The sequence below is a fragment of the Cervus canadensis genome, chromosome 26, assembly GCF_019320065.1.
Source record: "Cervus canadensis isolate Bull #8, Minnesota chromosome 26, ASM1932006v1, whole genome shotgun sequence".
NCBI lineage: Eukaryota > Metazoa > Chordata > Mammalia > Artiodactyla > Cervidae > Cervus > Cervus canadensis.
This window is the reverse complement of record NC_057411.1, coordinates 22,292,545-22,306,716: the sequence shown is the minus strand read 5'-3', so window position 1 is coordinate 22,306,716 and position 14,172 is coordinate 22,292,545. Positions and strand designations below refer to the sequence as shown.

Sequence of the window (14,172 nt, the reverse complement as noted above, 5' to 3'; positions counted from 1 at the left end):
AACCTAAAAAATACAACAAACTTGTGAATGAAACAAAAAAGAGGCAGACATAGAAAACAAACTAGTGGTTACCAGCCGCAAGAGAAAAGGAGAAGGGCAATATAGGGGTCGAAAAGTAAAAAAAAAAAAAAAGAAAAAACCAAACAAAAACACATGGTTTCCAGGGGACCAAGGAAAGAATACACATTTAACAAAAGGTTAATTTACTTTAGAAAGTAATGGGTGGGGAATGCAAAGAGTAAAATGATCTGTATAATCTTTTCTTCACTTAAGATCGTAATTCTCACATTTGTGCTTACCCAACTAGCATTTATCAATTCAACTTCTTCCTAATCAAATGAGTGGTTTTAACGTTCTGGTTGGAAACTTCAGGTAAGAAATTTTTAAATCTTACAATAAGCAGTACATAAGCAATGCATAATGTATACATGGACTTTGTATTTTCTTCTAAAAAGTATCAGTCATTACCAGGTTGGTAGTTAACTTCTCGTTTGTTTTATTACTTCTCTTAAAAAAATGTTCAGGTTTTTTTGAGATAACTTGAGTTCCTCCCCACCTTGACTTCAGTGTTACACTTCACAATAACTTTGTAGATATTGAGGGAATTGTATGATAGAGCAACAATTTGTAAGTTTTATCTAAATGTGAGTTCAAGTGCCTTTTTAGAGCTTCACTCCAAGTGGAGAGTTTATTTCTTCCTCCTTAGCCAACACAAAAGGAACAAATAAGATTTATACTAATGTATGTTGAAAGCAAATGTGATTCTCACAAGCGGCTACTTTGTTCTCTAAGGTAAAACATGAATAAAGATTAGGTTGTCATCCTTGGTGGGTATTTTACTTTTTTTAATATTGTGCAGTGAATTTTTTATATCAAAAAATATACACATATCTCAAATAAATCTCAAATGAGGTAAAAGTGGTTAGAACTCAGTCGTGTCTGACTCTTTGTGATCCCATGGACTGTGGCCTTCCAGGCTCCTCTGTCCATGGGATTCTCCAATCAAGAATATTGGAGTGGTTAGTAGTTCTTCCTGACCCAGAAATCAAACCCGGATCTACAGCTTTGCAGTCAAATTCTTTACCGTTTGAGGCATGAGGAAAGCCCACACAAATCTCAAATAAGTACACAAAGTCAAATTTATTTATTAAAAAAAGAAAATTTAAAGTTTCTTTAAGAAAATCCTGTTGTGTAAAAAATAACCAATTTTGGTATTTTAAATACTATGCTTACTTCTTTTATGCAATTAGGTAAAGCACATATTTTCTTATCATCATTTATGGGGGCATCAGAGGATGAGATGGCTGGACGGCATCACCAATGCAATGAACATGAACTTGGGCAAACTTTGGGAGTTGATGAGGGAAAGGAAGGCCTGGCATGCTTCAGTGCATGGAGTAGCAAACAGTTGGACACTAATGGGTGACTGAAAAGCAACAGGATAAAAACATTTGTATACACTAACCTTTGTTTACATCTGTTAGCTGTTTCTTTGAATTCAATTGATTTGACAAATATATTAACCATAGTTTAGCTGTATTCACTGAAAAATTTTCTGGAAAGAGTGTATCAGCTTTTCAATGCTGTTAAGGTCAGAATAATTAAAATCACATTTTCAGATCCTAACATTGGAAAAAAAAATATTTTTACAACCTCTTTAAATTTCTACAATCAATATAATTTTTTCATTTATTTTCTATTAGCTCAAGAACATAAACAAATCTAAAATTTAACCTCAATAGTTTGACAAATTTCTTAATAACTTGTCACATTACTGAGATTTTTTTAAAGCCAAAAAGTTTATGACGTGAGTGGTTTCTTTTGTGTACATTGCTCATCACTAATGTCCAGATACTTCTAACTCCATGATGAGAGTCACATATCTCATTTCTCATAAAGACTTCCCTATCTGTATCACCCCGTCTGAAAACAGTCTCTACTCTGTATAGCTCTGAAATATTTATCTGATGACCTGCATCATTTCATCTGAAGATACTCAGCATTTTCCCCAATTAAGAAAAGGAATTCAAAGAGAAAGCTAATAGATTTTAAACATGTCTTTCTCTCCAGGCACTACGCTTGCTGCTTAGTCAGCATCATTTTATTTATTTAAAGATGTATTTATCTTATACATTGTATTTATAATTGCATAATTTATAGTATCTATTGTATAGTTGTTCATTTATTATATATTAAAATATTTTATTATATATTTTATTGTATGATTTTACACACACAAAAACATCTTAGGTTGTTTTCAATTTTCATTTTCTAGATAAAAAATCTAAGTCTCACAAATACTAAGCAGCATAATGTTAAGCTAGGATTTTTTGGCCTCTGTGTGTGTGTGTGGTGTGTGTGCTCAGCGGTGTCTGATTCTTTGGGACCCTGTGGACTACAGTCTGCCAGGCTCCTCTGTCCATGGAATTTTTCCAGGCAGGAATACTGAAATGGGTTGCCATTTTCTCCTCCAGGTGATCTTCCCGACCCAGGGATCAAACCCAAGTCTCTTGCATCCCCTGCATTGGCAGTGGCTTGTCTACCACTAGCATCACATGGGAAACCCCGCTTTTGGCCTAACTGATTCTAAAAACAAATTTTTTTTAATAGCATCATGTTGACTTTAATATGGACTTCCCAGGTGGCAGTCCTGGTAAAGAACCTGCCTGCCAATGTAGAAGACATAAAAGATGTGGATTCGATCCATGGGTCAGGAAGATCCCCTGGAGGAGAGCATGGAAACCCACTCCAGTATTCTTGACTGGAGAATTCCATAGTCAGAGGAGCCTGGTGGGCTACAGTCTATAGAGTAACATAGAGTCAGACAAGACTGAAGTGACACAACTTTAATATACAATGCTGCTTTTTGTTACATTTATGTACACAATTTTTTCATGTTCCTCTGAGAGACTGTAAGATGAATGTAAGACTGTAAGTATCTCTTCAATTCATCTTTTGCCTAGTAGGGAGTTCTATACTTAGTAGGTACCTAATAAACACATATAACCTGAATAAAGACAATATCTTAGTTGTCTAAAACTGGATTTGATTCCCTGCTAGTAAATAAAATGAACAAAATAGCAGTACATTGTGACCAGTTGTTCATCCTAATGGATCAACTATTTTAAAGTCTCCTGGCAAGTGACCATGGACCATGGGGCCTTCAGCAGCCAAATATTTTGTACATACTATAAAATCCTACTGCACAGAATCTTGAACTGAAATCCATCCCATAAACTGTCTTATCACTCTGCTAAGCTTTGAATAGTATTTTGTAAAATGTAGCAACTGTTTTAATAAAGCAGTTGCTGTTTCAGTCCAGATTATCTTTGGTGATGTGGAGCTCAGAAGCAACATCACTAAAAAATATAGGATTTCTAATTTTTATAGATTTATTAAAACCAAATGAGTCACCTTTACTTATTCACAAACATACACATATGCACAGCTTTCATAGGGATCATTTTACTGGGATGACTTGATTCTGCATTATTCTGTGTGAGTTACACAAATTTATATTGCACATTTTATTAATATACTGTGTCAACAAGTTTGGCACAGTTTATGGTTCGTATATATATATATATATATATATATGTATACAGGTGCCTTATAGTTGTTAAGAATACATGATATACTTTCATGAAGTTATCTATCCTAGTGTTTAATACAGTAGGTTCTGGGGGCAAAGAGCCTTAAGACTATTATTACCAGTTCCTTTATTTTGCTTTATGAATTTATCAAGGTACTCAACTTCTCTGAGAAATGATTCCTTCTTATTTGGGAAGAAATTATAACACCTGCCTCACTGGATCTTTTTTTCTTCTAGTGAAAAATAAATGAGGTTAATACACGTAAGGCACTTTGCATAATATATGACACATAGTGGAGCACTTAAGTGCTAGCAACTTTAAAAATCTGAGTCTAATTGTAAAGTAGTTATTCACAAAGACTTAGCTAACTTTTAAGCAGCACTTTCAACAGATGCATGCTTGAATTAGCAATTCTCTTCAAATAGCTCCAATTCACATGTAAAATTGTCCACTGTCTCTTGTATATATTACTTGTAAGTAGTTTATTTAGTAATTTTTTGTCAGTGAATCATTAACATAAAATATTTTCCTAAACATATTAGTAAAGTACCAATTAACATTACAGTCACTTATATTTGTTTGTACTTTCAATTTTGTAAGTATTCCTTGCAATAATTTTATCTATTAATGGGGCTTTCCTTCTGACTCAAATGGTAAAGAATCTGCCCACCATGCAGGAGACCTAAGTTTGATCCCTGTATCGGTAGGAACCCCTGGAGAAGGGAATGGTGACTCACTGAAGTATTCTTGCCTGGAGAATTCCATGGACAAGCCTGGCAGACTATAAATCAAGGGGTTGCAAAGAGCCAGACATGACTGAGTGACTAACATTATCTATTAGTAATTAAAAATTTCTTAATAAGCTTAATTGTTGCTAGGACATTATAAAATATACATTAAATATTAGCAAATCTATAGCATTAGCAACTCTACATTTTTGAATAAGTTCTGGCTCTATCTGGAGTTTTGGTACCTAGGTGTGAGTGGAGAGTTGAAATACACAGTAGTTTTAAGCAGCTTAATAGTAATAATTTAACAATTATAAGATGCAAAGGAAGGGTTGAAGGATCAAGTTCAACAAAAGCATAAGACAGCAAGATTCATAACCAAAGCTAAAGCAGCAGGCTGAGAAATGACACAATAAATCTGTAATTGCCATAAAATTATGATTATAGTGCTACCACAACTAATGTCATTTTTTATAGAGAAGTTTTGAATCAAAAATGAAAAGTAATTTGTCTTTCCTTTTTGCTTAAAAAGCAGAGAAATTTGTGTCACACCTCATCGAATCTTCTACATCAAGCAACATCATGTTGAACAAGATCATTCTACTGTTGTCTCTTCAGATAAGTCTCCTAGGAACCACTTTCGGTGGGAATGTTCTGATTTGGCCAATGGAAGGTAGTCATTGGCTAAATGTTAAGATAATTATAGATGAGCTGATTAAAAAAGGGCATAATGTGACCGTCCTAGTTGCTTCTGGTGCACTTTTCATCACACCGACCACCAACCCATCTCTGATATTTGAAATATACGAGGTACCCTTTGGCAAAGAAAGAATAGAAGGAGTGATCAAGGACTTTGTTTTGACCTGGATGGAACACAGACCATCTCCTTTAACCATCTGGAGATTCTATCAAGAGATGGCCAAAGTCATCAAGGACTTCCACATGGTGTCTAGAGAAATCTGTGATGGTGTTCTCAAAAATGAAAAGCTAATGGAAAAGCTGAAGAAAAGCAAATTCGAGGTCTTGGTGTCAGATCCAGTCTTTCCTTGTGGTGATATAATAGCTTTAAAATTGGGAATACCATTTATCTACTCCTTGAGGTTTTCTCCAGCCTCAACGGTGGAAAAACACTGTGGGAAGGTACCATACCCTCCTTCCTATGTTCCTGCTATTTTATCAGAACTCACCGACCAGATGTCTTTCACTGACAGAGTAAGAAATTTCATTTCCTACCATCTACAGGACTACATGTTTAATACTCTGTGGCAATCGTGGGATTCCTACTATAGTAACGCTTTGGGTATGTTGCATTTTTATTATTTAAGTTTGAACAGACAGAGCTTTGTATCACTTCTTCTCTGTTTTCCTATGGCTATTCTTCTCCAACCCTACGTATTGATTGCTATCTATTACTATCATTCGCTATCAAAAATGAAGATAAGAGACACTATGCTTTGGAGCTACAATGTGCTGTTTTCCAATTTTATGGACTTGAAGATACCAAATAAGTTCTTTTATGGATAACATTTTGTGACAAATACCAAAGTTTAAAAATAGGACTAAATTCTCAGAGATATTGTATTGAAAACAGAAATTGCCTAGAAACTCTAGTGGGATGTGGAAAAATCTGGAAGAAATTAAGCTCTCTACAAGCCCATTACCAGTATAAAGATTTGTGCATGTGTGTTTAAAAACATTATATGTTTATGAAAATGTTTGATTGTTGCACATAGACTTCCTACTGTGTACTAGACACTCTCTAGATAGAGAGATTACAATAAGGGCTGAGGTCAAGTTCCTGGCTTCAAGGATTTCACAGTCAAGCAGAGAAACCAGATGTAAAAATGAATATTTACAATATAGATGATATGAGTAATGGAAATATGTATAAAGGACAGAGATAGTATTAGATTGGCCAAAGAAGTTTCTTCAGGTTCTCCCATGTCTTATGGCAAAAATATAAAGGAGACAAGCGGTATGTATGTGATAAGAGAGTGGTATTCTAAAACCTTCAGAACTGAGGTGTTCCATCTCAGAAGGAAGTTTCAGGAATTTCCTGAAAACTAAATGTAGGGAAGGAAGCAATGTGCCCAATATTGTGGAGTCTTAAAATAACATATGTGTGCTGGATATTATTGATGGTTCAGTATTCAGTATTCATGAAGGTCAAAGTGTAAAAGTCAGGAAGCATGGGGAATAACTGGAGATGTCAGGACAGCAAGAATGAATTTATTCAATGTGTATTTACAAAGCCTCTAGTATGTCATGCTAAAAATTTTGGTTTTTAGCTAATAAATCATGGGAAAATTTAAAGAAATGCATTATGATTGGACTGTATTTTATGTAAAATATTTAGCTAGTTGTGGACCTCGAATGGAAGGTTGTTAGATGCAGGCCATTGCATCACTCCTGGAAAGATGTGATAAGAGCATGCATGAGTGCAGTAGCTTATAAAGAGAGAAAAACAATGCAGATAATGCATTTAGGAGAACAGGCTCATGATAACCAGTTTTCAATCAGGAGTGTGTGACCATGGAGGTGTAATTAAGCTTCCTTGTACCTGCAGTTATTTATCCAGATAAGAGGGCTACTGAAAGAACTGAGTTAATGTATAAAAGGATTTTAAGATAGTGTCTAGGAGCTAGTGACCAATCAATTTGTATTACCTTTTTATTAGGTAAAATTAATGAAGTGATAATTGATTGGAAGATAAGGATGAGGAAGAGATTAATATGTTTTTTCCTTCAGATATTAATTGACATGCATACATGCTTAGTGGTGTCAACTCTTTGTGATCCTGTAGACTGTAGCTTGCCAGGCTCCTCTGTCCATGGGGTTCTCCAGGAAAGAACACTGGAATGGGCTGCCGTTTCCTTCCCTGGGGATCTTTCTGAGCCAGGATTCAAGCCTGAGTCTCTGACATCTCCTGCAGGGCCAGGTGGATTCTTAACTACTGAGCGACCTGGGAAGCCTGATATACTTGACACATAATATTAATTACTTTCAGATATACAGCATAATGGTTTGATATTTGTATATATTGCCAAATGATCACCACAATGAGTCTGGTTAACATCACCCAGCACATAATGTTTTCTCCTTGAATTAGTAATTTAAAAATCAACTCTTTCAGCAAATTTCAAATATACAATACAGTTTATTATTATTAATAATAGTCACCATGCGGAGAAGGCAGTAGCAACCCACTCCAGTACTCTTGCCTGGAGAATCCCATGGATGGGGAAGCCAGGTGGGCTATAGTCCATGGGTTCGCGAAGAGTTGGAAAAGACTGAATGACTTCACTTTCACTTTTCACTTTCATGCATTGGAGAAGGAAATGGCAACCCACCCCAGTGTTCTTGCCTGGAGAATCCCAGGGACGGAGGAGCCTGGTGGGCCGCCGTCTATGGGGTCGCACAGACTTGGACATGACTGGCGCAACTTAGCAGCAACAGTAGCATCATAGTCACAATACTGTGTGTTATATCCTCAGGACTTATCTAAATATTTTAAACTGGAAATTCCTACCCTCTGATCTCCTTCACCCATTTCATCTACTCTCTACTCTCATCTCTGACAGCCACCAATGTGTTCTACGGTATCTATAAGTTAAGGTTTTATTTGTTTTAGGATATAAACATAAAAAGATTGTATGGAATCTGTCTTTTTCTGTCTGACATTTCACTTAGCACAATGTCCTCAAGGTTCAAGGTCCATCCATGTTGTCATTTGGGATTTCTTCCTTTGCTATGCCTAAATAATATATGTGTGTGTGTGTGTGTGTGTGTGTGTGTGTGTAGCCAAGACATGAAAACAACAGCAATGAATAAATAAAAATGTGATATTACATGTAGCTATTGTAGATGATGCTGCAGTTAACATGGGTTATAGATATTTTTTGAAGTTAGATATAGAGGAAAACAATAGAATGGGAAAGACTAGAGATCTCTTCAAGAAAATTAGAGATATCAAGGGAACATTTCATGCAAAGATGGCCTCAATAAAGGACAGAAATGGTATAGACCTAACAAAAGCAAAAGATATTAAGAAGAGGTGGCAAGAATACACAGAAGAACTCTACAAAAAAGATCTTCATGACCCAGATAATCACGACGCTGTGGTCATTCACCTAGAGCCAGACATCCTGGAATGTGAAGTCAAGTGGGCCTTAGGAAGCATCACTATGAACAAAGCTAGTGGAGGTGATGGAATTCCAGTTGAGCTATTTCAAATCTTAAAAGATGATGCTGTGAAAGTGCTGCACTCAATATGCCAGCAAATTTGGAAAACTCAGCAGTGGCCACGGGACTGGAAAAGGTCAGTTTTCATTACAATCCCAAAGAAAGGCAATCCCAAAGAAGGCTCAAACTACTGCACAATTGCACTCATCTCACACTCCAGTAAAGTAATGCTCAAAATTCTCCAAGCCAGGCTTCAGCAATAAGTGAACTGTGAACTTCCAGATGTTCAAGCTGGATTTAGAAAAGGCAGAGGAACCAGAGATCAAATTGGCAACATCTGGTGGATCATCGAAAAAGCAAGAGAGTTCCAGAAAAACATCGACTTCTGCTTTATTGACTATGCCAAAGCCTTTGACTGTGTGGATCACAATAAACTATGGAAAATTCTGAAAGAGATGGGAATACCAGACCACCTGACCTATCTCTTGAGAAACCTGTATGCAGGTCAGGAAGCAACAGTTAGAACTGGACACGGAACAACAGACTGGTTCCAAATCAGGAAAGGAGTTATGTCAAGGCTGTATATTGTCACTCTGCTTATTTAACTTATATGCAGAGTACATCATGAGAAACGCTGGGCTGAAAGAAGCACAAGCTGTAATCAAGATTGCCGGGAGAAAATCAATAACCTCAGATATGCAGATGACACCACCCTTATCACAGAAAGTGAAGAACTAAAGAGCCTCTTGATGAAAGTGAAAGAGGAGAGTGAAAAAGTTGGCTTAAAGCTCAACGTTCAGAAAACTAAGATCATGGCATCTGGTCCTGTCACTCCATGGCAAATAGATGGGGAAACAGTGGAAACCGTGGCTGACTTTATTTTTCGGGGCTCCAAAATCACTGCAGATGGTGATTGCAGCCATGAAATTAAAAGACGCTTACTCCTTGGAAGGAAACTTATGACCAACCTAGACAACATATTAAAAAGCAGAGACATTACTTTGTCAACAAATGTCCGTCTAGTCAAGGCTATGTTTTGTTCAGTAGTCATGTATGGAAGTGGAGTTGGACTATAAAGAAAGCTGAGTGCTGAAGAATTGATGCTTTTGAACTGTGGTGTTGAAGAAGACTCTTGAGAGTCCCTTGGACTGCAAGGAGATCCAACCAGTCCATCCCAAAGAAGATCAGTCCTGGGTGTTCATTGGAAGGACTGATGTTGAAGCTGAAACTCCAATACTTTGGCCACCTGATCTGAAGAGCTGACTCATTGGAAAAGACCCTGATGCTGGAAAATATTGAGGGCAGGAGGAGAAGGGGACGACAGAGGATGAGATGGTTGGATGGCATCACCGACTCAATGGGCATGAGTTTGGGTAAACTCCGGGAGTTTGTGATGGACAGGGAGGCCTGGCGTGCTGCGGTTCATGGGATTGCACAGAGTCGGACATGACTTAGCGACTGAGCTGAACTGAGTCTTCATTTCCTTTGATAAATATCCAGAAGTGGAATTGTTGTATCATATGGTAGTTGTATCTTCAGTTGTTTGAGGAGCCTCCATACTGTTTTATACAGTGAACTGTGTCAATTTACATTCCTACCAACATTGCACAAGGGTTCCCTTACTTCACATTCTCACCTACATTTATTTATTTTTTATTTTTTTGATAACAGTCATCCTAAGATGATGGTAAGGTAATAGCTCATCATGGTTTTGATTTTCATTTCCTTGATGATTAGTGCTTTTGAACACCTTTTTGTGTTTCTGTTGGCCATCTGTGTGTCTTTGGGAAAATGTCAGTTCAGGTCCTCTTACCATTTTCAGTCATATTGTATGTATTTTTGTTACTAAGTTGTATAAGTTTTTATATACTTTGGATATTAGCCCCTTGTCAGATATATGATTTGCAAATAGTTTCTCCCATTTGATAGGTTGCCTTTTTATGCTGTTGACACTTTACTTTTTTTGTGCAGAAGCTTTCTAGTTGGTATAGTCCTACATGTTTATTTTTGCTTTTATTGCCTTTGCTTTTGGTAACAAATCCAGAAAAGCATCCCCAAGATCTATACCAAGATTAGTGCCTATGTTTTCCTCCAGGAGTTCTGTGGTTTCAGTTCAAACTATGAAAGTCTTTAATCCATTTTGAGTTAATTTCTGTACATGATGTAAGATAGGGATCCAATTTCATTCTTTTTACATGTGGCTGTGCAGTTTTTCCAACACCATTTATTGAAGGGACTGTCTTCTCCACTGTATATTCTTGGCTCCTTTCTATAACTTAATTGACCATATATGAGTGGGTTTATGGATGAGAAGTATTAAGAGGGATGTCAGTTATAATTGGCTCATCATCTCTTCTGGGTATGTTAAATAGTTGCCCGTAAATTGAAAAGAAGACAGATATTTCTCTCCTGGAATCTAAATAAAAATCTACCCATTCTAATGTTCAGAGAGAGGAAGCACAGCTACTGTGATGATCATGAACTACCCAATGAAGATAAAGAGACGGTCAACATCCTAGGGCTAAAACTGGACCTTAAAGTTTAAGGAAGAGGATAAAGGAATGACAATTTCATGAGGCAATAAAGATGTCTGAAAACTGTCAAGAAGTTTGAAAACTCTTTAGCCTCCTCATGTATGTAATAAACTAACAGTGAAATCTGAAGATGTGCAGCATCTCAGTTAATGAACTAGAGGAATGCACATCTAGAGCTCCTTTGTCATGATACATGTCTGCATTCTTATCTAATCATTTATGTTTTTTATCAACTACTCATTGTCAAGCTTGGGAAAATAATGGTCAGGATTATGATGTTCTTTGTGTTGGTGAAATTATCCCTTATAAACCTTCCCCATGCTAGGAATCTCAAAATCACGTTTCTTTATATTGTATTTGTAAGTTAATACTGGTAATAAAACCACACTGTTTTCCCTGTCTTAAGACATTAGAATAATCTTTCTTAACAATTTATTCATGGGAATGGAATGAAGATTTCTAAAAAGGTTCTTACCCTCTAATTTTGATAATATCATGTTTCTAATCAAATTACACTTTTCCGACTTAGAATAACTATTTAAAGTTCGTTTTACTAAAACACAATATTCTTAAGTCTGGGGACTTGAACGGTCATATTCAAAAGGTCAGGTAAGAAAGAAAAGTACTGACACAACAAAGTAATTTGTTTTTGTGCTGAGCTTTGTACATGCAGAATGATGAATGAGGATTGTGAACAGAACTGATGTATAAAGAACTTATTTCCAACTTATAATTTGAATTTATCTTTTACTTTAGCTTGAGTGTGCTAATCAAAATCATTGTGAAAAATACATATCCACTCAGGTCTCAAATTTTCACACCTGAGTAGGTAAATGGAGGAGTGAATAAATGGAGTAAAAAAAAATTTAAGGTTATTTTCTGCAGTGGAATGCTGTAAGAACTTCAGAGTGAGTCCTTAATCTCTTCTAATTGCTAGAAATTGGATATTATGTGGAAATTACCTCTTTTATTTCAGACATTGGATATTTTGTTCAAACTCATGAATATCATGATAGTAATACATGTAATATTTGTTGATCTCTTCTGTGCCACTGTACAGTTTGATGAGTGCTTCACATTTAATTGGTATCTTAATCCTTAATGGATTTTGAAGAAAAATCTATGATTGCAAATGAAAATATTGAAGCTTAGAAATAGTGAACATGTTAAAATCAAATTATATTATCTCTTAGGTTGAGAAAATTTTCAAACAAGTGTTTCTAACACCAAAGCATTTAGAAGGATTTTTCTCTCCTTTAAAATAAATTATCAATTTTTAAGATTCTTTTAAGATGAAACTTTTTTGGGTACTGTTCTTCCTTTCAATGTACTTAGTTTTGAAATCTGCTATTCTATTTCTCTCCTATTTTAATTTGCCAGATGGAGTTTAATTTGGCCATATTATCACGAGACAGCTTGCTATTCCTTTAGGCATAGGTCTCCAAGTGACTCCATTGCATGGGGCAATCTGCCTGAGTATAGCTTTCTGATCCTAAGAAAGCTCCACTTTAACTGAAAGTGAGAAAAAGCTTCTGCAGATTTCAGATATATTTGTTTAAAGTTGATCCAGGTAAATTTTATTTTTGTTTATATTAACAACAGAAAAGCTACCACAAAAACTGGGGAAACATTTAGGGAAATAATAATGTAGCTTTTTAAATCCAGTAAAAAAATGCTTACTATTATCCATAAATATTACCTATTACTAACAACAGTTTTACTCTGTGGCCACTATAAAAGCAAACAGTTTTTTCTGTGATCTTTATATATTAGATTTATATAAATAAACAATGTATTTTTATAGATGAATAATTAGGTGAGTAACCTTTAAAAACTAATGCCATCTATAATAACAATAGACAATCATGCAAATATATTAAGTTCAATAGAAAAAACAGCAGACCTTCAAAAAAAAAAGTGTGACCATAGTATTCAGATCTTCACTTGAACAGGGGACTCACTAAGCATAGGTAATTAATGTAAAATAAAGTGCTAGAAATGAGACAAATCTGAGTGTGTATTATCTGCATAGTGATTAATTTCCAGTAGTCATTTTAAAGTAGAAAAAAATGTATTGGGGTCTTTTCCCTGAAGAGTATTACATTTTGATTTGGATTTTTATTTCTGTTTTTCTCTTCTTAGTCTTTCCTTTGCTTCCCTCTCTCCTTCCTTCCTTCTTCTAGCTTAAATTTCAATTGACCTTGATTGCTTTGAAGTTTTCAAATCACCGCTAGTAACATTGCCTTTTCCACAGTTACCCATAAGCCAGATGATAACCACAGGTGTGAGATCCAAGATGAAATTTGTTGCAGGACTTCCACAATTCCCAGGAAGAACTTTCCTTGTGTTTTGCTCCTACTCAATGTAAGGGAATGAAGGTTATAATCTTTATGGGTATAATCCTGAGCCTTATATCTTTTGTATTTCTTCAATCATTTTTGAAATTTGGAACTGAATACTGTTAGTGTTAGATTATGTGTAAGGCACCTGGGCCCTGAGCATAACTAACACTTGTGGAGGAATTTGTCGGTGTTTGGGAACATCTGCATTAAAGCTCAGGTGCCCCAGGCAGCCATTGTCTGAGGAGTAGAGAGAGGAGGTAAGCCTAGTTGATGAGATCTGGTTAAATTGATCACTTTAAAGTCAGATTCTCTTCCTACAATATCAATATAGCTAACATTTATTAAGCACAAATGCTATTCTTATTCTGAATAATTTACATGCATTTCTTAATCAGGGCTTCCCAGGTAGTTCAGCGGTAAAGAATCCGCCTACTAATGCAGGAGATACAGGTTTAACCCCTGGGTGAGGAAGATCTCCTGGAGGAGGAAACAGCAACTCACTCCAGTATTCTTGCCTGGAGAATTTCATGGGCAGAGGAGCCTGGTGGGCTACAGTTCATGGGGTCTCAAAAGAGTTGGACATGACTTAGTGACTAAACAACAATTACTTCACTCAGTACCCATAACTACAAAAAATAGGCACTTTCATTTCCCCTTATTTTGTAATGACCCTGAGTAACTTGCCTGAGGTTATAAGCAAGGAAGTGGTGAAGTATTTAATGCCAAACCCAGTGCTGGCATTTCTTCATAGAGAGCTTTAAAAGAGGTTTATACAGGGTACAACAAAGGGAAG

General features: G+C 36.0%; 1 protein-coding gene across 4 annotated transcripts in view; it reads left to right on the top strand.

The window, feature by feature from the left end:
• The first annotated feature begins 316 nt into the window (after window positions 1-316).
• Window positions 317-14,172, top strand: part of LOC122428445 (UDP-glucuronosyltransferase 2A1) — a 61,901-nt gene continuing 48,045 nt past the window's right edge. For 2 of the 4 annotated variants that reach the window (XM_043448476.1, XM_043448475.1), the window contains exon 1: window positions 4,904-5,619. In XM_043448476.1, the coding sequence (XP_043304411.1) occupies window positions 4,904-5,619 (716 nt within the window). Of the gene's footprint in view, window positions 373-4,800; window positions 5,622-14,172 lie in introns of those variants that run through there. The other 2 variants (XM_043448479.1, XM_043448480.1) reach the window with 2 other exon arrangements.